Source organism: Ruditapes philippinarum, unplaced genomic scaffold (genome assembly GCF_026571515.1).
Source record: "Ruditapes philippinarum isolate M1 unplaced genomic scaffold, ASM2657151v2 ctg1512_1_1_1_1, whole genome shotgun sequence".
NCBI classification, from domain to species: Eukaryota; Metazoa; Mollusca; class Bivalvia; order Venerida; family Veneridae; genus Ruditapes; species Ruditapes philippinarum.
Window position 1 is genome coordinate 100,306 of NW_026858470.1, and position 25,271 is coordinate 125,576.

At 32.4% G+C, this 25,271-nt stretch overlaps 1 protein-coding gene across 3 annotated transcripts in view; it reads left to right on the top strand.

Moving 5' to 3' along the window:
* LOC132753245 (ras-related protein Rab-37-like) overlaps positions 1–25,271 on the top strand; it is a 44,996-nt gene that overhangs the window by 12,093 nt on the left and 7,632 nt on the right. For all 3 annotated transcript variants that reach the window (XM_060743684.1, XM_060743683.1, XM_060743685.1), the window contains exons 3-6: positions 1,942–1,983; positions 15,169–15,235; positions 16,782–16,834; positions 20,186–20,308. In XM_060743684.1, coding sequence (XP_060599667.1) covers positions 1,942–1,983; positions 15,169–15,235; positions 16,782–16,834; positions 20,186–20,308 — 285 coding nt within the window. The remainder of the gene's footprint in view (positions 1–1,941; positions 1,984–15,168; positions 15,236–16,781; positions 16,835–20,185; positions 20,309–25,271) is intronic.

The window sequence follows — 25,271 nt, forward strand, 5'->3', positions numbered from 1 at the left end:
GAGAATGTAGGCCTTTGATTAAAGAGAGAAAACAAGTCTTGGATAAGAAAGAGCAGGTCTAGATAGAGCTGATCTTGTGTGTTTAAAAAGCAGGGGATGAAAGCAGGCCTTTGATTATTTAAAGCAGACCTTAGTTTGGAGAAAGTGTCCTTTGAATAAAGAGATATAATGTTTTTGGTTAGAGAGCAGTCACTGGATAAGAGAAAGAATGCCTTGTATTTGAAACAGTAGGCCCTGGGCTATAGAGGGAGGAGGTTTTGGAATACATGAAGAGAGAATTAGCTTCATTTTAGATAGAGAACAGGCCTTCTGTTAAATAAGGCTGTTGTAAGGAAGCAAATATTTGGTGAAACTGAGTGATTATGCAGGCCTTGAGTAGAGAGAGCAAAATGATTGGTCTCAAGTCAGAGGGGCTGCTGTTGCACATCATGTTTTGTGTGTTAATGTAACATCCATTGTTCTTAAACTGTTGATTCAGTTTATTCAAATTAGTAGACTACTAAAAACTGATGACGTCTTTAAATTTACTGAAATTTAACTCTTACCCTGCAGGTACCTATGCAAACAGTGCACACCAAGATCGGTTGGTACATCTGTCTGATCATGGTCTGCACTGTTTGCTTATCAACCAGTACATATTTTTTAATTTTCCCCGAAGATGATGAATGGTTTTGTCTAGATTTAAAGATGGACAAGTCCATATATGATATTAAACATGGTTAGGGTTAAGGTTTAATCGCATCTTCAGTGAATTTTGGTAAAGGCAGTGTCTTTACCATTATTTGAACATCTTTGCTGTTTCTAGTTGCCATATTTATATAAACTTGACAAATAAATGTATAACAATGTTTGCACTATGTTCACAGTTGTAATATACATGTATCTTGTCATGTTATTGAGGAAACAAATAACATAAAACCTTGTCAATAGAAAATCAAAACAAAAACACATACACCCACAAAAATAAACAACTTTTTCTTTATAATGTACATGTAGAACAAAATAAAACATTTGTCAACACTCCCTCTACAAATTGTTGCATATAATTGATCTTTATTGATATGGAAACAATTATATACATTTACTTGTTATATACATGTATATATCACATAATTATGCAAATTAGAGAGCAAGTTTCTAGAATGGTATAAAAGGTCATTAGATGCTATATGTTCAGCTTTAGAGACCTACTGTGGCCGTTCTATTTTGCCATAATATCAATGGTAACTCTTATTGAATTATGTCATAGAATTGGTATAAGCATAATGACATAATTTTCAAATGTTGAGTTAAATTTATTTTAGTCCTGGCCCTAAGCAATGGAATACAGTTTATACAGTAATCATTTTAGTTTGATTGTGTTGGAAGCTGTAAACTTATAGACAAACTCAGAAATCCAATCCTAGAACCAAACATTACTAAGCAATGTGTGTCAAGTGTCTGGCTCAAAGAAACAACTACTTATCCCTAACACATAGCATGTAAGTTACTAGTCTGACGCATTAACCACTTGGTCACACTGACTTTATATAATGGACTTGTCCAGCTATGAATTTGGAACAGTTTATTATAAGTTTTAGGGTGTTAAATTTCAAAATGACAAAATTTAGCATTTGAATGAATAAAGTCAAGCTGTACAAATGTTTAAGCTGGCCAGGTGTTTTCTTTACTTTGGCATGATTATTATTTTTGCCTTAACCTTTAACCTGCTGAATTTCTTAATTGGACTTGTCCAGCTTTGATTTTCAGAACTTTCCCTTATAAATTCTAGGGATATTAGGATGAAAATTTAAAGGATAGATTGCAGGGATATGCAGGCTGGCCTAGCTGGCAATATAATGGTGGCATTAATGCTAATCATTTAAGGTTTTAGGAGGGTTCAATTTTAAGAATTGGCTGGTTAGTAATTGTAATTTTCATTTACATCTTTTTGTATTGCAGAACAAAGTTGTAGAAGTAGACGGTACCAAAGTTAAATTACAGGTAAGTTTGTATTAGATTTATATTGCATTGTAGTTGATTGTAATATTTTCATGTTTTTTAAAGTAAGAAAATTTCGAATATTATTTCCCGTGACAATAATTATTGGCCAAAACTAGCTTAACTGTTTGAATTACGGTTCTATTGGGATAGTGTATGAATTAACAACTTCAAATTTACAACCTTATTCATAATAGCAGAATGATGCCATCCCAAGCGCAGAATTCATTTATAAAGTAGGGCGGGAATTACATCATTTAAAACATGTTACTTGCCTTACAAGTTACAAGGCAGGTGTGAGACGGGTTTTTCCATGTTAGGAGTAGACTGTAGGAAATCCTGTCTGATATGCAAGAAAAAAAAACATTCATATTTCATTGTGACGTCTGCTTACTCTAATACAAACTACATGTTAACACCTGAGGGATTATTTCTTGTAATTTTGACAAAAGAAAAAGGAGTAATTAGGTTTTAAGCCATTTCTCAATGTTGCAACAAAAGTTTTTTTTCCCTCCTTTTCTTGTTGACATGCTGGTGTATTCACAAGATCTTGTTAAGACTGAAAAATTATGTTTTTTCTTCTCCCTTTTCAAGCAGCTTATAAAAAATGCTGAGTAATGAGAAAATCTTAGTGTAATTATGTTCAGTCTATTTTTAGAAATTGATTCATTGTTCAGTTTAGATCTTCAAGGAAATTCTGATGTTACATATTTTCTGTAATGTTTGCATCAGAATCCTTTGTGTTTTAGAGGTGATATAATAGGCCTGATTTCATACGTAGAGGTGATATAATAGGTCTGTTTTCATAGGTAGAGGTGATATGCACCTTTTTCATGGCCAGTGTTTAATTATAGCTTTCGGCCAGCCTGCACATTCTTATACGGTGCTAGTTGACATTATTTTGTATTTTTGATAAAGAATTCCCTTAAACAGCTAATGGACTGTTCAAAATTCAAAGCGGGTTAAGTCCTTTATACAACTTTGGCAGTGATCAGAATTTTCCATATGCACTAAACCATAATTTTCAAGGAAAAGGTCATAATAAGTGGAGGAAAAATAATTTTAGTTCATATGTCCCAATAAAGTGATCCAATTTTTATGACATAATTATCATTATGCATGACACGATCTCTTCTAGTCCAACACATACTGTATAATGAGTTCATCTGAGGACAATATTTGTATGATTTCATTATGATCAGTTATGAACAAAATTCTTTAGGGAGCATGTTGTAGAGTCTGCATACAAAAGTTGTAACTTGTTCATCCATTGAAAGCTAATTGATAAAATAACAGACCTATGCCAACAGTTACAGTATTGGGTCAACCAAGCTGGCTGAAACAGATTCAGATTATACCTATTCAACCAGTGCGGACCAAAATCAGCCGTCATATTTCTGATTATGGTCTGCAGTATTTGCTATTCAGTCAGTACATGTTTTGAAAATGTTTCCAAACAATGATAAATCAGGTTAAGTCTATATTGAAAAATAGACAAGTCAATTTAGGATATTTAGCATGGTAAGAGTAAATCAGATGAGGGTGATTATCTATGCTGTCATCGATCGTCATAACCCACATTACACATTCTGTATCACATACATTTGCATCATCGGAACCCATGGTATACATCATTTTGTGAATCTTCAGTAATTTCTTCAACTTAAATCCACAATTTCTTTGATATTGATAAAAATTGAAATGTCTAGCATGTGGCCACTTGACATTTGATGTGACATTTGTAATCAATATTAATTTTGGAAACGGTTTATTATAGAGTAAATGGACTTTATTTTTAGCAAATGCATCAACACCTGTTGGGTGAAGTAAAGGAGTGTATATTTTTATTATTTACTTGATAGACCATCAGATAAACTGAACATAAGTTTTTTCAGATTTGTAATTTGAATGCACAGGTGGTTGTCTGCTGTACTTTTCAGACGTAATGACCTTTTCTTTTTTTGAAGAGTTAATAAAACAATGCCTTAAGCTTTCTGGGGAAGTAATCATCAGGAAAGGACATTGTTCCCCTAAAAAATCAACGTGTTTCAGACATGTCCTGTATTATATCAGTCGTGTCGCAGTTATTTCCAATTTCCTGGGCAGCTCTTCACGAGAGGACAATTTGATGCAGTAGTATCTATTTGTCTCTAATAGTATATCAATTTTCTATCCAGGAATTGGAGGAAAATTAATTGATTGGTGACAGATAGATGGGAATGCTACTGTTCTCTTTCAGATTTACCATAAATCTTCAGAGATAATGGACTAGGCTATTACCACTTAATAATGCATTCTTTCTCACTTTTTCGGCATTTGTTTGTCACATAGTACACTTAACTGTGCTAGAAAGCTGATGTTTTCAATGGAGATATAGAATTGAAAAGAAAAGTGAAATTGTCTTGCTTGTAATGCTATTACAACATTTAAATTATTTTGTCAAAGTATAGCATTGGTTTGGTCAAAATAAATATTTCACCCACCAGGGTTTGAAATTGTTTGATCATGGTGTTTGAGTAGAATTTTAGGCTTTTGAGGATTCATTGCTGCTGTAATGTACTCTTTGCTGAAACATATTTACAGTTGTTACAATGTTCTATAATTATGTTGTAGAACAACTGATTCTTGTCAATTATAGATATTAAACCTGTTATAGGCATGAACATTGAATATTTTGTACATGAAATGCAATCTCAGTCTATATATATGAATCCTCACTTGCTTGAACCCTCACTATCAAACCTTTCAGTCTGCAGCCTAGTGGCGTCAATCCACTTGCCCCTCACCGCTGTAGGTTGGAATTCCTACAGGGACTTTGGATTCTTTCATTTAAGGAAACTTATAATCCAGCTAGCTTACAGAGCGTCTGTGGTTCTACTCAGGTGCCCGTTTGTGCCTGAAATAATGCACAGAAGAGCACCTGAGGTCTTCCTCCACCAGTAAAGCTGAAAAGTTGTCATATAACCTTTACTGTGTTGGTGCGACGTAAAACCAAATCCAAAAAAAAAAAAAAAAATCAAACATTTTATATAGTTGCAGTCTGTTAAAATCTGTGATTGTATATTTAATTATATGGCAATCATTCAGTCAATGGTGTTTTATTTATATGTAGCAAACTGTAATCGACTGTAATATTTACAAATTAAATTATTAATAACATGAAAACCTAAAGTTCAATAATAGTAATCTTTTTACATGTGCTATTTGTCAACATCAGAAACCACATAAAATGAAACATCAGACAAATTTCTGATTGTTTTACAATCAGAATTACTGTTTTATAATTTCATACCTTGATGTCCTTTTTGCAGCGAATATTTGATTAAATCAAATAATGATTAATCATTTGAGTACTTTAAACGACTTACCCCTAGCATAGAGCCACCTGACACAATAATTATTGTGCAGTCTGACCAAACTCATACTATTTGCTTCTTAATTTTAGCATATTTTTTATGCACTTACAATACAAATTGAGCATGTAAAGGGTTAAGAGGGATTTATTTGGAGAATTGAGGCAAACTGGATAATGATACAGTGTCACTTCTTAGAATTTCTGTTATTCAGAGATATTAACTACATAGTAAATAGAAGAAGAAATTTTGGGACCCTGCAAAATGTTCTGATTTCAGAAGTTTCAGGATTTTAGAAGTTCTGGAATTTGGAAGTTACACTGTAATTGTTTATAAAGGATGACTGAAACCTCTCTATTTAATGATAGCTTTACATTTTACAGTTGAATCCCCAAGCCCAAAATATTTATATTTCCCCCTCAAAATGCTATATTTTCCCCCAAAATTCACATTCTTCACCAGAACAATGACTTAACAGCAGCTGACTTATATCAGTGCATTGATATATATATTTCAGTGGATGACAGAAAGCATTTCGAACAGATAGCCTCTTCTATGTACCTAATACATGTTAAATTGAAATTGATTTTTTTTTTAAATGTGTGGATAAATTCCATTCTTTTTTGTTGGAATTTGATTTCAGATTTCCCCCCTTTCCTGATTTATCATGCTATATTTTCCCTTTCAGAATGCCCCAGGTTGTTTTGAAAATTGATTTAAAAAAAATCACCGGACAGTATTGACTGAATATTGTCACATTAAAAGCAATGATTGTAGCCAAGGCAGATTGATTTCTCAAGTAATGTCTTCATCTCAAGCTTAATCCTGTTGCTGTAATAAATGAGGCCAGAATTGAAAATGGATTAAAGTTCAGTGCAAGACATAAAATAATCTAATTTATAGGTTAACATGCCGAAGTCAATTACCTTATATGAAACCAGACAATGTTAAATGAGATGGAATTGTGTTCTCTACAATTTAAGAATTCTATCATGTTTCTATAGAATATGATTGGAGAGATAAAGAATGGTTCACTTAAAATTGGAGATGAAATGTGTAAGCGTCAGGGTAGCTCAATCTGTTGAACTGTGGATTCCAAGTGGATTCCAGTATTCCAATGGTCTGGTGTTCAAGTCCCAGTCAGGCTACACATGATTATCTTATTCTGCAACTTTAAGCACCTAAGTTAATAGTATATAACACAGTGGTGAATTCACTTTGTTCTCAATACCAATAAGAAATTAGAAGACAAATTTTTATGAAGCAGGGGAGTATGTCCAGGTATAGAACTGTTCACTAACATTTAGGGAGAAGATGTGTTAATTGCCGTAATGGTATTCAGGGACCTGTTTGTGCCCAATGTGCTTTGCCTTGGAGGTTTTCATGTTAATGAAGCAACAATAGTTCAAGAGCAATGAGGATGAAGAAGCTCAAACACAGAATTCTATTTTTTTTTTAATGTTGAAAATTCCTCTTAGTAAGTTTTATCCAGAAGGAGTTAGATTTAAGCACCAGTGGTTTCTTCTGGAATGGAGAAATCTGTGGACTGGTTGCTCTTCATTGTACTTCTAAAAATAAAATTACTAAATTTTTTCCCTCTGAAAAATAAAATAACTAAATCTCTTCCCTCCAAAACAATAAAATAACTAAATTTCTTCTGAATTGGTTCATTGGTATAATTATAAATACAAAAATAAAAGAATAAGGATATCATCCCCAGCCTAATTGGTGGGTGAAATAGTTTTGATATTGTTTGCATATCCATCCTTCTCAGGTACTTAAGAGTATTTAATTATAATGATAACGTGTAAGTAGCAAATAGATAATTGTAAGGTAAAGGATATCCCTATTCATTGTATTCGCTTGATCTCTCTTTGTTGTCTTTTTTTTGCAACATACTTTCTTTAGATCTTTTGAATTATTTCAAAGTTAAAGTTTTCAATACTGAATTTATGTAAAGCAAACGTAGGAACAAGGAGTTTAAAGAGCTTTATATCTGGTTAGAGATAAAATAGGTTTTGAAATTAGAGCTTAAACAAGATTTCTTAAGATTTTATGAGTGTTTTCTTTAGGTTTTATGGGTATAAACTCATTAAAGAGCACATACATTTTGTTAATACCCCTTTCAGCTATGAGACATGGTATAATTTTTGTAAGGTGGTGATACCAAGTTCACAGTATATACAGAAGTGTACTTCCTGTTATTACAAGGAAGGTACATGTTATAATATAAAGGCTCCTAAGAAAGGTACAGTAATATGTGCTCAAATCACAAGACAGGGTACGCATTCAATTTTACAGGCTTGTAAGACTGGAAATATAGTTATTTTATTTATACTGTGTAGTTCTGATTAACATTAAGTATCCTTGAAATTCTGAAGCCCCTTTTTCAACAAACAGATTAAAGTGTTTGAAAACCATTAATCTATTGTGGTGATGAATAATATATGAGAAAATTGTACAATTGCAATTAGACTGCTATATTTTAGTACAATGGTGCTTCAAATGTGTTGTTTTATTGAAGGGTTATGAACAGCTGCTCTTTATAGAAATATTTCAATATCTGTATTGAACTGTATTGTCTGTAGACTTTTGTTTGTTTTTTTGGTTTAATTTGGAGGATTTTTGAACTCTTACCTTTACACTATTAAAATCTTTAATTGTATTATTCTGATTCTCAATTTTCAATTAAGATGTAAGGAATTAATTTTGACAACAAAATGCTTATTAAAGTCATTAAAGTAGCCATTTGGAAACAGTCTCAAATCAATCTTATATTTTTCGCTGCATGATTGTATATGCTGGCTTAGTGGTCCTATACTTTATGCATAAGTATGTCATTATCACTACTAGCAGCTTTAAAAGGTCAGGGTCCATTGCAAAAACTGCTTCAACTGGCATACTCCAGTTACCTTATACAATTGATGGATTTGTCTGTGTTTGCAGTTTGTTTTACCATTTTATACTAAAATTCTGTCTTGTAAAAAATAAACAGACTAATAATTAAAAGACATGTACAACTGAAAAAAATGTGTTCTTAGTCACTTATGCAAGAACCTTTTTGGAAAAGAATTTTTGGGATATTTTTTAATTAGTCCCCTACCGGTTTAACCGGAGGGGACTTTAGGTTTACCCTCCGTCCGTCTGTCCGTCTGTCTGTCTGTCCGTCTGTCTGTCAGTCCGTCAGTCCGTCCGTCCACAAAACTGGATCCCGCGATAACGCAAAAAGTACTGAAAATATTTTTATGAAACTTGATATATGGATAGATGGCAGTATGGAGATTATGCACGTCTTTTTTTTTTCTTCCTATGTTGAAAATTCTGGTTGCTATGGCAACAAATAGTCTGAAAATATGGCAAATTTAACACATAAACTGGATCCAGTGATAACTCAAAAAGTACTGAAAATATTTTTATGAAACTTGAAATATGGGTAGATGGCAGTCTGGAGATTATGCACATATTTTTCTTTTCTTCCTATGTTGAAAATTCTGGTTGCTATGGCAACAAATAGCCTGAATTTCAAGATTTCTGATTTAAATTTTTCAGCTTTTTCACTATATGTTCTTTATTTCTTAAGGTGTTTACTTCAAACTTTAAATATAAGTTTCTGGTCATCAACCACATCATATGTGACAAGGTTTATAACTCTAGCACAAAAAATAACAGTATTACCTCCCTTGAACTTAGATTTTTTAGGGGAAAAAATGTTGTCTTTTTAAATAACTTCTTTATTTCCTAATGTATCTACTTCAAACTTCATATATATGTTTCTTATTATCACTCGACATTTTTGAGAAGGTTAAATACTCTAGCAAGACTATTTCCAGAATTATGTCCCCTTGAACTTAGATTTTTTTCGAGAAACTGGTATTTTCACTCCAACTTCTTCATTCCTTATAGGATTTACTTTAAAATCCCACATCGTAATAATATGACAAGGTTGTATAAACATAATTTCCTTACTAAGCATGGAAACTTAACACATTACTGTGATATAGACAAACTTATTTTATTATGTTTTGTGGTTGATATTTTCAAATACAGACTTCATCCTCAAATTCATTATAAATGGCAATACACAGGAGTGTATTACAATTAAAGAACTTTTTGAGGGACCGGTAGGGGACTACTGTATTGCCCGCAATACTATCAAATGCTTGTTTACCTTATCATGCCTTCTACAGTAGAACTTTAGTTAGTCAAAGTTGAAGGGACTTGCACAAAAATTTCGACTCATGAATATGTCTTAATTTAATAACAAAATTTTGAGCCGTTGATGTTAACAAGCAAGTTACAGAAAGTCATAACAAAAAGAAAGGGCAATAACTAAACCAGCTTATAGCTAATATATCACTTGTGATTATCATGCGACACCGGGTCATAGAAGTTCTAAAATGAAACTACAACTACGGCAATTTGAAAGGTAACAGAATATTTTGTCCCACATTTGAATGCATACAAAGGGTGCAAGAACACACGGCTGCAAAATAACACCTGTCACACAACTTGATCGGAAATTATATGCGCTGCCAGAAAAGGTGTGAAAAATGCCTCAAAGGTGTCAAAATAATCATGGGACTTTGACTTATTAATTGTACTCATTTTATTCTATACAAACCATAACAAAAATTTGACACATCAAAAAATTTGACACAATAAATTTCTACACATATATAGGTTTTTTATAAAGAAACCCAGACTTTCATTTTACTTAGACACGTTGAAAAAATTGAGTAATCGAAGTTCAACTCATAGAAATTCTACTGTATATGATTTTATAAAATTCACACTAGTGGTTGGCAAGAATTTAGTCACAAGAAAGTAAGTGTGTCAGTGTCGTTATGAAGGTTAAACAGTAAAATCTTTAAATTTTGAATGCTACAGTAGGGTAATTGAGAATAGCTTTACAAAATAATGTGTCTCGTGAAAAAATTAGCCACTTTAGCATGTCGGTGCTTTATGACCAGATAATACTGTTGGCTGCTTTATTTTAAAGGAGCAGACCTCGATAGGTATGCTAATTTTACTGAAAACTTTCAAAATGTATTTTAAAGTAAAATATTGTGAAGTTACCAAAAGGAAGCAATTTACACATAACTAACAGCACTCACAATCCATGTTAATTACCAAAATGAGGTCAAAATGTTCATAAATAGCCTTTACTGCATTAGTAACGTAGTAGAAATATGGTTATAAATACTGAGAAAATCAATCATTAATCGCACAATAACATGTAAAATATTACTTAAATCTTGAATCTTTTTACTTTTCCTAAAGTCTTAGTACATTTTTTTCGTAGGTTTGATTTTATTAAAATATTTTGGCTCATATGAAGGCATGCAGCTTTAAGATTTATATATATATGTAAAAAAAAAAAAAAAATGGCTCAAATTAACAACCAATAATTCCACATGGACAAGTCCATTACACAAATTTAGCATGGTACATTGTAAGTGTGAATTTAATCATAATGTTGTCTTTAAGTCAACAATTCAGCAGCTGTAGGAAAACATAAACCACACATTATCAATATGGTTTTGTTATTATCTGAATGTTGATTGTTTACAAAATCTGTGTCATATAATGCTAGCAGCTGTTCCCACCTTTATAGTATTGATATGTCGTTCTCATTATTTATGATGAGATTACGAGCATAGTACAGAAGAAACAATGTGACAGAGTTTTCGATTCACACAAATTGCCGTAGTTTCTTTAGTGGGCTAGTACAGTCATTTTAATACAACAGAGTTTTTGATTCACACAAATTGCTATAGTCCAAAAAAAAAAAATTCAGGCAACTTCTTCTCTGAACTGTCTAGAGGGGATCATCACAAGTGGTGTTTTTGTAATGATTGGCTGTTGTTTTTTGTTAACTCTGTTTGTTTGTTTGGATTTTACGGCACGTCAACACATAACTGGCCATATTGTGCCAAATGCTATAAAAGGCTTAAAATTTTATGTAAAACTTCATAAATGACAATAGAAACAAGTTTGCTTCTTTAAAAAGAAGCATGCGAGAGGTCTTTTTGCTGCTGTGGAAAATTTGTTTAATTCGAAAATATTTGGGGATATTTTTGCATAATGTCTCAATGAATGTTTATAAATTACAATTATTAAACAAAATAGAATTTATTATATAAATTATATTGCAATGAAAGTTTGTTTTACATTTCATCTTTTTAAATGTTTTAAAAGATTATATGCCGGAGAAATGGACTATTTTTCTTGGCGCATTAGGGATACTTTTTCTACAAAAAAATGTAAAATTACTTAATGTAAATTAAATGATATATATCATTTATATTTGTATTTTAAATTCAGTTCCCTTTGTAGAAAAATTATATATATATATTAAAAGTATTTTCAAAATAAAAGTTTCTTGTAAAGTTCAATAAGCAAATTTTCGGTCACTGTTTTGTTAAATATAAGGAAGCATTTCCTCTACATTTTCCAAAACGAGTATAAAGTATGTTAATCAAACAAGTTTACATAAAAAATGTTGATATCATTTGATTGGAATAAACAGTAAATACTGTTATATACTGTTATACTGTAAACAGTATATAAAGCTGCATGCCTCCAACCACAATATTAGAAGAAAATCAAACTTGAGATAACATTTGTGCCATTTGCGCCAAAAAATCTCCCTTTGCGTTATTTAGATATACCGGTTCAATACACGGTTCACTCGGTCATATAATGTTTGTTTGTTTCATTGTACGCCTTTTTCCAACAGTATTTTAGTCATATAGGCGGGTAGTTTCCTAACCATCGTTCCTGGAGAGTTACACCAGTACTAGACAACCTTCCTCCGCGCTAAACTAACAAAAAAAGCATCTCCCGGGGATCGAACTCACGCCAGAGAGTTTACTGGATTATTAGTCAACGACTCTAACCCCTCGACCACGGAGGCGGCATATATAATGCACGGTGATATTGTAAGTATAATGTTCACTGTAACTATTTATCAGACCATGAAATAGTAAAACGTTATTCAGAAAACAATACTGTAATCGATTTATACAGTTACGGAATGAAGCATCCATGCACGTAGTGTTAAGTAACGTAAATGATATTTTCCGATTTTTCTATGTACCGATTTGTTCACTTCGATGTTAATTTTTCGTTTAAGTTAAGCCGTGTTTTGAAACGAGGCATGCGCAAAACAATTTTTGTAGACTGCTCCTAATGATTTTACGCTTAAAATGAGATTCATTCACTGCAATCAGATACGCAAAAATGGATGCCGCCAGCAATCAGTCTGAACACTATGGAGAGGTCTGATGACCTCTCCAATGAACCGATTAGATCCAAGAATACAAGTTTATCTCTTTTTCAAATAATCAATTATGTTTTTTGATGGAATTGTATTAAAAAGTTCTTTGAGTGAATTTACAGAATAAAATCTATTACAGGCTGTTTTGTGTTAGCAAGTCTTGTGTATTTATTGATAAATAAAAACATGAAACTTTTATTAAATGTATAAAATTAATGTTTGTGTGTTAAGTTTACTATAATGCATGCAAATTATAACTAACGAAATAATCACTATTTAAATAGTATCAGATGGAAGTAATATGCACAGACAGGGACAAATTCTAGCTATTTTATTTTTCAAACTTTTTTAAAACTTGTTCACTTTGCAACAGGATTATTAAAATATATTAAAGCTAAACATTGAAAAATACAACTCAAAGGTCAAGGTCACACTTCAGTTTGAAGGTACACAGTCTCACAATTAGAGTTTAAAGGTGCACACAATCTTGTCCAGATTGCATTGAAAGAAAGACCCATCTGTCCCAAGGGTAAGGTCACACATATGTTGTGAAACTGCACAGTCATGTTGTGAAACTGCACAGTCTCACAAGAAGAGATTGAAGGTACACATTAATGTCAGGATTGTAACTTTGTTATGCATTGAAGGATTTTGAAATAACTTTGCACAAATGGCTTTGTCACGTTAAAGGTCCATGCCACTTCCTAAAAGGGCAAGGTCACATTAAGAGGTTGAAGGTTCACATTTGTGCCGGTACTGTAACTTTGTCATGCATTTAAGGATTTTTTTAATAACTTGTCATAAATGTCTTCCACATCAAGATGACTTGTCGCAACCAGGAACCATGTCCCTACCTCCAAGGTCAAGGTGATAAGTTTTCTATGAATAGCACTATATATTAAGCAGATAGTTTTTATTCTATATCTTTTCAAAACATCTTTCTGAAATACTTAAAGAAACCTTTTCAAGGGCATTTGTCACTTTTGCCTGACAGCTCTTGTTTTCAAATGATATGTACAATTAGAAAATTGTTCTGTAAAAACACTATATACAACTGTATAGTTCACATTGAAACCCATATGGTAACACATTCAATATCATTAATGATCCTATTAAGTTTTAATGACAAATTGATATCCAACCCCTATGGTATTTTAACCTCAATCAATGATGTTTTTCCACAATTTCAGTATAATTTCATGATTTCACAACAGAATTGGTGGCTGAATTACCCAAAAATTATCATCTTAACAAACCAGCATGAAATTGGAACAGTTGAAATATTGCGGGTTGGGAAACGAATCAAGATTTTTATAGGGCATTCTGATGTATAGTAAATATTTAGTTCCCTGAAGCCATGTAAAATAGTCTAGACAGTATATTGTATGAAACGTATGCTTGATCAGAATGTTGATATGAGGGACATTAATATCACAATGATTGATTGAATGTCTCTTATATCATACTGATGAAATACATGTATATGCATTATAGCTAAATTGTTTGAAAATCTGGTGCTTTTGTTCCGTCCTTGACAGCATTGCATTTTGTCGGAACTTAATAGGTATCCGAACAGGTTTCCTTGACAGTTTTATAGTGTAGTGCATTTTGTCTGGCCTTTTTGGTATCTGGACATGTTTTCCTTGACAGTTTAGTGTAGGCCACATTTTGTAAGGCCTTTTTGGTATTATAGACATGTTTTCCTTGACAGTTTAGTGTATGCTACTTTTTGTAAGGCCTTTTGGTATATAGACATGTTTTCCTGGACAGTTTAGTGTATGCCACTTTTTGTAAGGCCTTTTGGTATATAGACATGTTTTCCTTGACAGTTTTTTGTTTGCCACTTGTTGAAAGGCCATTTGGTGTATGAACAAGTTTTTCATGACTTAAATGTTAAGTGTATGCCACTTTTTGTAAGGCCTTTTGGTATATGTACATGTTTTCCTTGACAGTTTAGTGTTTGCCACTTGTTGAAAGGTCATTTGGTATATGAACAAGTTTTTCATGACTTAAATGTTAAGTGTATGCCACTTTTTGTAAGGCCTTTTGGTATATGTACATGTTTTCATTGACAGTTTAGTGTATACCACTTTTTGTAAGACTTTTTGGTATATGAACATGTTTTCCTTGACAGCTTAGTGTTATGTTTTCTTAATTTAATGTTTTGCACATAGTAATTAGCCTTTTGATTTATTGACATGTTGGCAGTTTAGTGTATAAAGTTAATTTTTGTTGAAATCTTTTTTTTTCTAATGAAGGCCTAACCTTTAAGATCATGTTAAGCTATGACCATTGCTAATGATAAACATGTGAGCTAGTTATGATATACAAAACAAACAGTACTAGCTGTACCACTGATCCAGTCACGTTAATTGAAAGGTATCCTTTTAACAATTTTTCTTACTCCAAATTTTCATGATTTATATAAAGTGCATATATAAAGTGCAAAACAATAACTGTTTTCTTCTTTAAAACAATGTAATTAAACATTTTTTGTCAGCATTGCATTGAAAGATTAGATTGATGAGTGACGGGACAATTTTTATATATTTTCAGATATGGGATACGGCGGGACAGGAACGTTTCCGGAGTGTTACACACGCTTATTATAGAGATGCAAATGGTATGTTTATGTCATTTGTCTTGTTTAATGATACAGATAATCTGAAAACGTGATTGATAGGTCGGAGGATTTGTTTCATATCCCAGTTTTAGGCGACAAGTAACTCTAGAGAAATGTAATAGTGCTTCAAAATGATCCAGTGCTATTAATCATTATATTTGAGATTCGAACAAATCATTTGTTTTCGTTTAGTAAAACAAAAAAGGAAAAAAAGTATATCCTTAGCCTCTTATAATGAGTAGTTCATACAAAATTTATGGAAGCTATAAGCTTATTGAAACACTCTCCGAATCCGTTCCTGGAACCAACCAGTACTAAGCAATGATTGTAAAGTTTCTTGCTCAAGGAAACAATGGCTTGCCCCTGACAGGGTTTGAACCCATGCGGCTATCAATCCTTAGATTACTAGTCTGATGTGTTAACCACTCTGCCACTCATATATATAATGATTTAAGTAGTATACGGATCTTGCATGGTTATTCTTTTAATGAAATTATTTACAGTAAGTATAATAATAAGACAACATTATGTTTAAAATCAGTCAAAGACACAAATACATGTTTTATAAGCGTGGCATATCATGGCATTTGTGAAAGTCTGTCGAAAGTTCCCGTGCTTGTTATATTATGACATAAACTAACATATCCCCATGGTGATCATTTTGAGACTTACCATTGTACGACGTTGATGTAATTGTAATAAATGGCCCTTGTTTATGTTCTTATGGTTTGATTTTGATGCACATGAATTCCAAACATGGTAAATGCCGCAATATACCACGATTAGTTTCGCTTGAAATATTGTTGAGATGCAAAAATAGAGCTTCCCAGGATAAATTTAACAACTAAAATGATGAAAAATTAATCATTAGCTGTTAGCTTTTTTTCCAATCGAGTAAAGTTTATATTTTTTTCGCTGTAACAGATCTATATATTTATTGTGATAACAGTTGCTGTATTGTGGTATTGGCATCAAAAATCCAGTCACGTATACACGAAATATAGTATCATATGTATGCTGTGAATGAGTAGATAGTTGAAGTTGTACGAATTTCAATATTGTTTCATTTGGCGCATATATACGTATATAAATTCTCACCCCTGTTAATAAGTATGTTAACTTTTAATAGTTAATATATCTAATTGTAGAAACATTGCATCGTAGGCTAATTGTGACTGATTTGTTTTCATTTCCTAAGGTGTGTGATATGAACATCAGACTAAGTTTCAAATATGATGGTACTATGTCAAACAAGTCTATATGTACAAGTGTGCATGACGAAAGATGTAGAAAAGCTCGAAATAAGCCCTCAAAATTTGGTTGTTGGAAACACAGACTTTAAAATTTCATATATTCTCATACATGTATATTGCCAGTATTGTCTATCCGCTACAGGGAAATCAGTGTGCCTTGTCTGCGTTTAAATAATGCAAATTGTATTGACGAAACAATCATTATGCCAGTGCTGACGTATTCTTTGGTAATTCAAGTAAAACTGCAAAACGTCGTTATGAATATTTGATATGTTTATTAACAATATTTTCAGCTTTATTACTGCTGTATGATGTCACAAACAAATCCAGCTTTGACAATATCAGGGTAATGCAACTTTTTTTCTCTCTCACTGTTTTATTTATTATTTGCTGTAAGATTTTATTGTGCCTTTATGATAGCTTAATGTTCACACTATTAAAATATAAAATGAAAATGAAATAAACTACAATCAGGAAATCATTTGATATTGTTTAAGAACAGTGAAAATTACACACATGAGAACTTTGGAAATCTCAAAATATCAGATGATCATTATGGTTTTAAAGAATTTCCTAAAATCCAGATTCTTTGTATTCCATAAAACAGACAATTGTTCACCCATGTTAGAATTACAGCATAATGTTTCATAATTTGATCTCAGATGAGCCATGGATTAGTGTCTGTGTATTTGTCCAAAAGGTTTTGAATGCTTAAAAAGAGACTCTTACTTTCCTAAGCCACAAGTATACTGTATAGAGCCAGCAAGCCTGCATGTCCTTACTGTCCTAACCGGACTTTATTCTGTCGTCTGCTCAATATCGTTTGTTCCTAAGTTTTAGAGTTTTGATATTGAAATTACTTGAAAACCTACCAAATTTCTTAAATGGACTTGTCTGACTTCAATTTATGGAACTGTCCATTATCAATTTTGGGGATATCAAGATAAAAAAATGAAAGCTAATCAGCCAAAAGAGTAGAGTCTGGTCAGACTGCATGGATGTGCAGGCTGATCTTGGTCTAATCATTACTGGAGGGGGTGGGGGAAGGTAGATCACTCTCAGTTCCAGCAATTGAAGGGTTGAACAGCTTAGTCTAGAAACCTACATCAAGGTCTTTTTCACCAGAAATGATTATGTCACTTAAATGCTTGTCAAGTTGATTCTATGCCATGGTTTAGATGTAAGTCACATTAATAAAAGTGAGGATTCCATAGGGATCTTACTTAAAGATCATTTCTGTTAAATAAGAAATGACTTTTGTCATATATAAGAAGACTTTAATATCTATAGTTGTCCTAGGATTTGTGTAAATGGTTCAAGGAAAGTACATTGTGTTTTAGAATGAAATAAGACTTGTCTTTAAGGTTTTTGTGGGATTATGTTTTTTGTGTAACATTGTTATGAGAGAGACACATTGTTAGGTTTTGTCTGGATTGTCATGGAAACCTAATAATAACAATAATAAAATTGTAATAAAAAGCCATGATTTTTTTGTAATATAACATGTGCTAGTCACATCTTGAAATTTTTTATTAAATTTTATAGAAATGAAAATGCTAAGGACCAAATGTGACAAGCCCTTTACCATCATTTTAGAGCCAGATCGACCTGCTCATCTTTGCAGTCTGACCTAGCTCTATACCATTGGTATATACCTATATTAATGTATTTGATACAATAAAAATGATATTGGTGACGAATACCACTTATGTTTTGTAAAACCCTTTCCAAACAAAGAAATTTTTTTATTTTCCCTTAAAAAATCAGATTTCCTTTAAATTCCCTTAAATTTGAATGGACTTTTCCAGAGTCAAAAAGCAGGGAAAATCCATTTAATAAATTCAGCAGGTTAAAGAAATGAAAGTGTTTTCATACAGAGATTTTTCATGAACAGACACATTTCCTTCCATTGACCTTCTAAGTTTAGTTAGTTATGGCAATAATCACTTGCACACTATTAGTTGTTTGCCACCTTAGTGCAGTAATGGGTTAACTCCTAAATTTAACGGGTTAACTCCTAAATTTAATAGAAGTTAACCAGTTATTGCACAAAGGTGACATGCTGTGATGTCAAAATCACATACACGACCATATCCAATTAAAACAGCGTTAATCCATTTCTTAAAAAAAAAAATTGCAATATTGCAGGCAAAGTATTTATATGTGTATCAATTAATTCATTTTTTGCAGAAATGTCAGATTTTATGCATATTATATTAAAAAAATTTAAGTTTTTTTTTTTCAAGAACTTTGAGCTACAAGTCAACATTTCTTGTAAAAGTGCTATCGGTTGATAGAAAATCAACAAAAACTAGTCCATTATATTCTCGGCTGATTTTCCCCGTCCCCACTCAATCATTTATACTTGTTGAGGTAGTTGAGGAGTCATATTTAGCGAGTTATATTCACTTTCGAACCATCTGAGTGCCATTTATGATTGAATATTTATTTTATATTACGAGAATAGTTCTAACTCTTCTTAGAAATTTTCCTTTTGGGAATAATGTCATGCAAAGTTTAAATCAATTTCTAGTTTTAATTTAACGGAGCAAAAAAGCGGAGGGAAATGACATTTTATACTCTTTTAGGGGATCGTTTGTCACATGTCTTACGAGATAATTCACGTTGAAGTATTCTGCGGAAAAATGTCTTGGGGATATTGCGACATTTGTTCGTTGATTGTTGGCCTTTGTATAGAAACCTGATAATGGGCGTTATGGATTTTAATTAACCTTTCTTTCACACTAGATTTATAGATTTATCCTATAGCAAATGTGGCGAATATTAGAAAAAAGCAAGATGATTGTTATATGTATATTGTTGTTGTCAAATATAGTTCTGTTTAGTTATAGATATGTTTTGTTAGACATGTGCCGTTCTGAAATAGTGGCAGAACTCTTTTAACCTTTTACTGCAAGAGCATATTGGGAAAAATGGCGGTTTTCATTGAAAAGCCTGCTTAACTGCTATGAAACTTTAAAAAAATGCTTCAATACTGATCAAACTTGGCACAAATGTTGACTGGACCATAGCCTTTGCAACAGCGTGCTCAATCTTAAATTTCCTGAATTCAGATCAGTTTATTGTAAGTTTGAGGGAAGTCAGTATCAAAATGCTAAAATTGAACAGCTAACAGGGTGGAGCCTGATTAAGACTACATGGATGCGCTGACTAGCCTAGCTCAATAAATTTTACTTGTTGCAATGTTAATATAAGAATATTGCTATATTAATAGATACATAAGATAGGCAATTATGGCTAAATATACATTTGAAATACAAGGAAATAATTTTAAAACTGATATTAAGACATTTAGGTAATAAAGCATTTCAATTTACTTTTCTTAAAAGATATTATATTCTTCAATTCTTGTATTTAATTGGTACATTTGTACATTTAATAATGCTATTTCAACAGACAAAATTAGAAGATTTTTTTTATATCCAATTTCTGTTTTTCATATTTTCCATTGTACTCTATACTGAAATGTAAATTTGTACATTTAATGATGCAATTTCAACAGATATAGAAGAATTTCTTTATCTAATTTCTGATTTTCATATATTCCATTGTACTGTGTACTAAAAGAAGAAAAAATCTCATTAGTTGAACATTTCCTTATATTTATTGGGTTAATTTCATTTCACCATTCAATGATTTTGGCTTAACTAAAGGTCTTTGAATGACTTCATTACAGGCTTGGCTCACAGAAATTAATGAATATGCTCAAGAAGACGTTGTCATCATGTTGCTAGGCAACAAGTCAGATATGGCCAGTGAGAGGATCATAAAAACGGAGGACGGTGAAAAGTTAGCAAAGGTTTGTTGTGATTGTAACATATTTGACGCCTTGAATTTTTCAGGTTCAGCCATTGCAGGGATTTTTCCCCCTTTCTGTAGAAAAGGCTGTTTAAGGGTTGCGTCTTCTTCTGGCAAATTCTTGCAGATTCTGGAAATTATGCAGTTTTCTGCTAAAGTCAATTTTACATCAAATCTTTTATTTCCCTTTTTGTAAAAAATACCATGTTATTTTTGAGCAAATTTAAAGGAAAGGCCTGTTTGCCTTATTGGGAAAAAATTTAGATCGGCATTGTTTTTCGGACATTAAGGAGTATGTAGGAGTTGGATGGGTTTTGTCCACCTTTGTAAAAATGTGAACTGAAAGAAACATAATATTGCATTTAACCTCTAACATCCCATCTGTTTTAAGTTTAATATATTGATTTGATAGAGTAAAAAAAAAGTAGAACAACAATTAATAGAATGAAGAAATCATCATATTCAGAACTTCAGAATATATATTGATACTTATGATAGCCTAAGGTTGTCTTGTTGACCTTTGCAAAGTGTCAAGGATAATTTGTTTCTGACTTTTTTCCAGATTCAGTGCTTTTTAGGGCCTATTTGAGGTTGAGTTCTTCTGTGCAAAAAAGTATATATTAGCTCCCCTATTTCTAACAATATTTCCCCTCCAACTGTACAAGAAATTTTTGAGATCCATTAAGATCCAGATAAGAGTGGGGCAAAAAGGGACATTGCATTATCTGAAAAGAAAATGCTTTTGAATCAAAATTTAGCATGAAAATTTGAGCGGATGCGCAGGCTGGTCTGGATCCATGCTGGTCGCAAACGCATTAAGTTGGTTTTGTCATGACGCGGCTCAAATGATGTTATTTCTGTTTTTTGATTTGCCCTCCTTTAATCTCCCTCTCTACTACACAAATCTCACCTCTCCATGGGCCTTGCCACAATTTCCCTTAATTAAAGTTGGAAATAACGCACTGCACAACCCTTTTTAATATCAACCATTTTAATATCTTAAATGGCCAAGAAATTAAGAGGCTTCTAAATCCATATAACTATAAACAAGTAATCAGTAATGTGTTGATCTTTTTTTTTTTGAAGGAATCTCCTGAATGTAGCTCCTTTAAAAGCTTTGTATCTGCCATTATATCAACAACAAGCCAAGAAAAACCATCCCTGTTCAAAGCCTTACAACATAAAATCTATTTAGAACACTTAGTTTTATGGTAATTTTACAGATTACGCGAGGCATTAACAAAAGCCGAGCTTTTAAAATGCCTTTCAGCCACAACGTTATCATATTTTAGTACCATAATGGTGATTTAATTTTTTAAAGTGATTGGTCCGTTGTGGGCTCTTTTTCACGTGAAAACAGTCAACAATTGCACAACAATTGTATTGGTATCTATCGTGTCTGAAAACGGACCTCGGCTCTGTAATGGATAGCTATATCGTATGATACCAGGTGAAGCAAAAGTTTTTTATTAATTGCCTGTGAGGAAAATAGAAATGATTACTGTATTTTAAGACTGTAAAATAGAGGTGCAATGTGTATTCAATCTATCCCTTGAAACTTGTTCTATTCTGGACCACTTTTGAACACAATCCAAGAAGGTTTTTGATATTTTTTGCGAGTAATTTTTTTTATTTCTATTGTGATTTTGATTAAGTACAAGTGAATGATTGATTTGAAATATTCCTATCGGTAACTGGTACAATATATTTCATTTCCTTATGTATAAATTGCATGGATTCTTATCATTCTTACCTAGCTAGACAAGGACTCAAGAAATGGCAGGACCATTTTAGCAAATGAAGAAGTTAACATTTTAAGTTAATTATCCCCTGCCGAAAGGCTGCGGGTGATATAGAAATAGTCTCCTTCCATCCATCTGTCCGTCCGTCCTTCCGTCCGACATTTTTGTCCAGAGCATAACACAAAAAGCCTTCGAGATATCAACATGAAACTTGATAGGTGGATAGTTCTCACTCAGGGGGAGTGCAGCGCACAAGAATGATAACTCTACCCTGCATAATTTTTGAGTTATTGCACTTTGTTATTTTTCATACTTAATTTTTCACCTGAGTGGAGCATAACTCAAAAAGTGGATTTATCTTATTGAATGCTGTGCACAAGAATGATAACTCTTCCTTTTATAATTTTTGAGTTATTGCCCTTTGTTATTTTTCATACTTTTTGTCCGGAGCTTATCTCAAAAAGTGTTAGAGATATCAAATTGAAACTTCATAGGTATATAGATCTCATTGAGAAGGAGTGCAGCACACAAGAATGATAAACTACCCTGCATTATTTTTCAGTTATTGCCCTTTGTTATTTTCTGCCATCAGTATTCACATAGGTTTCAAATCTGTAATCACTTCAGCCATCAGTTTTCATTACCAAAAGACCTTTTAAAATTGAATAATTCTGCTCTACTACATATACATTCTTCCAATGAGCAAACACATGTGAACATGGCTCTTTGAACACACACGTACACGTATGTATAATTGCATAGACCATATACATATAGTAAAGAACCTGTATAGTTTCAAAGGCTACACCCTTTAAACAGAAGTATAGTAAAAAGATATTTATATAGGTTATGTTTGACCATTTTAACATAATTAAACATGTAATTAAGGACTATTTAAATCATGTGACCTCGAACACCTGTAATTGTGTAGTAAAGGGCATTTTACAAAAGTAGTCACAGACCCTTTAAAATGTTATCAATGAACTTTTGAACATTACTATAGACCGAGAACCTTTTAAAAATTGTTCTTGTGGGCCCTTTAAACATGATTGTAGTCAAGATGTGCTGTCTGATCTTGGTCTACCCTGGTTGCATGGTCATCAGTCACTGCCAGCAGGCAAAGGTTACCGCCTCATTGGTCGAGTGGTTAGAGTCAATGACTTCTAATCAAGTTACCTCTCTGGCGTGGGTTCGATCCCCGGGAGATGCTTTGGTAGTTTAGCACGAAGGAAGGAAGTCTAGTACTGGTGTAACTCTCCAGGAATGATGGTTAGGAAACTACCCGCCTATATGACTGAAATACTGTTGGGAAAAAGCGTAAAATGAAACAAACAAACAAACAAGTTTAAAAAAAATTTACGTAGATGTAATGGTTTTACTGTTTCATTGGCTTTCAGCAACTCAACCTTTTCCAACATATTTTTTTTCCTGCACACCTTGCATTTTGTCACAATAAAATTCATTATTTTTAGTTAGTTTAGTTTAAACATATTTTATTCCTTTCAATTTGTTACAATATGTACAATGCAAATATATAGAATGAAAAATATATAAATACATTTTGAAAGAAAAAGGGTTGGACCACATTATTTTTCTTAAACATGATGCAATTTGTATCTCACTTTCTTTCTGAATTCTAAAGAAAAACTGCTGAATATTGTAATTTTAGAATGAAATTATCTGTTCTGTCTTGATTAGGCATTAACTGTAAAGAATCACCCCAAAGGTGATTAATGACCAACAAGAATAATTGAGATATCTCAAATAAAGTGAAGATTTTTGCTGATTATCTGTGAAATTGCCACAATCAGCACTTCACTGTTTTTCTGTCTTTTACCATTATTAGATGTCATCATGAAGGAAACAGTATTTGAGATAAGCTTTAGGGTAAATCCATCTTTTAACCACATTTTTAGTGACAATGGATTGTTTAAGTTTCTTCAAGAGATTTATTTAAGGTTTATAATAATTCATTATTCAACACCCAGATTTTAAAGATTTTAACAAAAATGTTATTGATATGAGCCGCGTCACGACAAAACCAACATAATGGGTTTGCGACCAGCATGGATCCAGACCAGCCTGCGCATCTGCGCAGTCTGATCAGGATCCATGCTGTTCGCTATCAGTTTCTCTACTTGTAATAGGGTTTGTAAGCGAACAGCATGGCTCCTGATCAGACTGCGCTGATGTGCAGGCTGGTCTTGATCCATGCTGGTCGCAAACCCATTATGTTGAATTTGTCGTGACGCGGCTCATATTATCTCTTTAAAAAAATCAGTATTTCCTCCTTTTAAGATGAATTTGATAATACTGTTAGATGGTTCACATTTGAGTAGAGTTGCATAATATTTTTGTGTGGTCTGTTTTGAATAATTTCATGAAGTTGAAGCGATTTGTGCTATTTGATACCAAATTCATAACAAGGGTTTTTCTTCTTCCTGGCAAGCAGTTAAGGTTGCTGACATGTGAGAGTGGAAATGTCCTTTTATATAGCTTGATTGTTCCCATTTAAATATATTTCCATAGTTAAGTTTCTAAAAATCAAACCCAACTTTTTACGTCTAGAGTGAATATTATTAATTCAACAATCCTCATAACAATGTTTTTTATGCTACATGCAAATTTTAAATATGATGAGAGATTAATATTTGTTTTTTTTCTGCCATATTTACTCCCCGTTGCAAAGGAAGGGGCTCTGGTTACATATTTCAACACATTTCAGGCAATCTTTATAAAATTTCTGTATTCTGCGGTTAATATTACTTTATTCTAAGTGTATTGTAAATCTCAGACAATAATTTAGATAATTGGTGATCATAAGTGCATGAAATTGATATGAAATCAACTTACATTGCTGTCTGAGAAAAGACGAAAATTGTGTCTCTTAAAATAGCAAAAGTAATTCATTTATTTTAAAGTCAAGATAGGAAATTATATCACTTTATATACCCACTGGAAGCAGTATTTTCCAATTACTTATTTTAATTCACCACAGCCATATCTTAATATGAGTCATTCTTTAATCAAAATTTGCTATCAATTTTCCACAGATTTACAGTTTTCTAGTTTTTAGCTCGACTATTTTGATGAATAGAGAGAGGTATTGAACTCACCCAGGCACTGGCATCAAACTTGGGTTAAGTTTTTGCGTGCAACTTGTTAACCCTAAAACTACTGAAGGGAATGGGATGCAACTTCAATCACTTATTTGAGAGCATA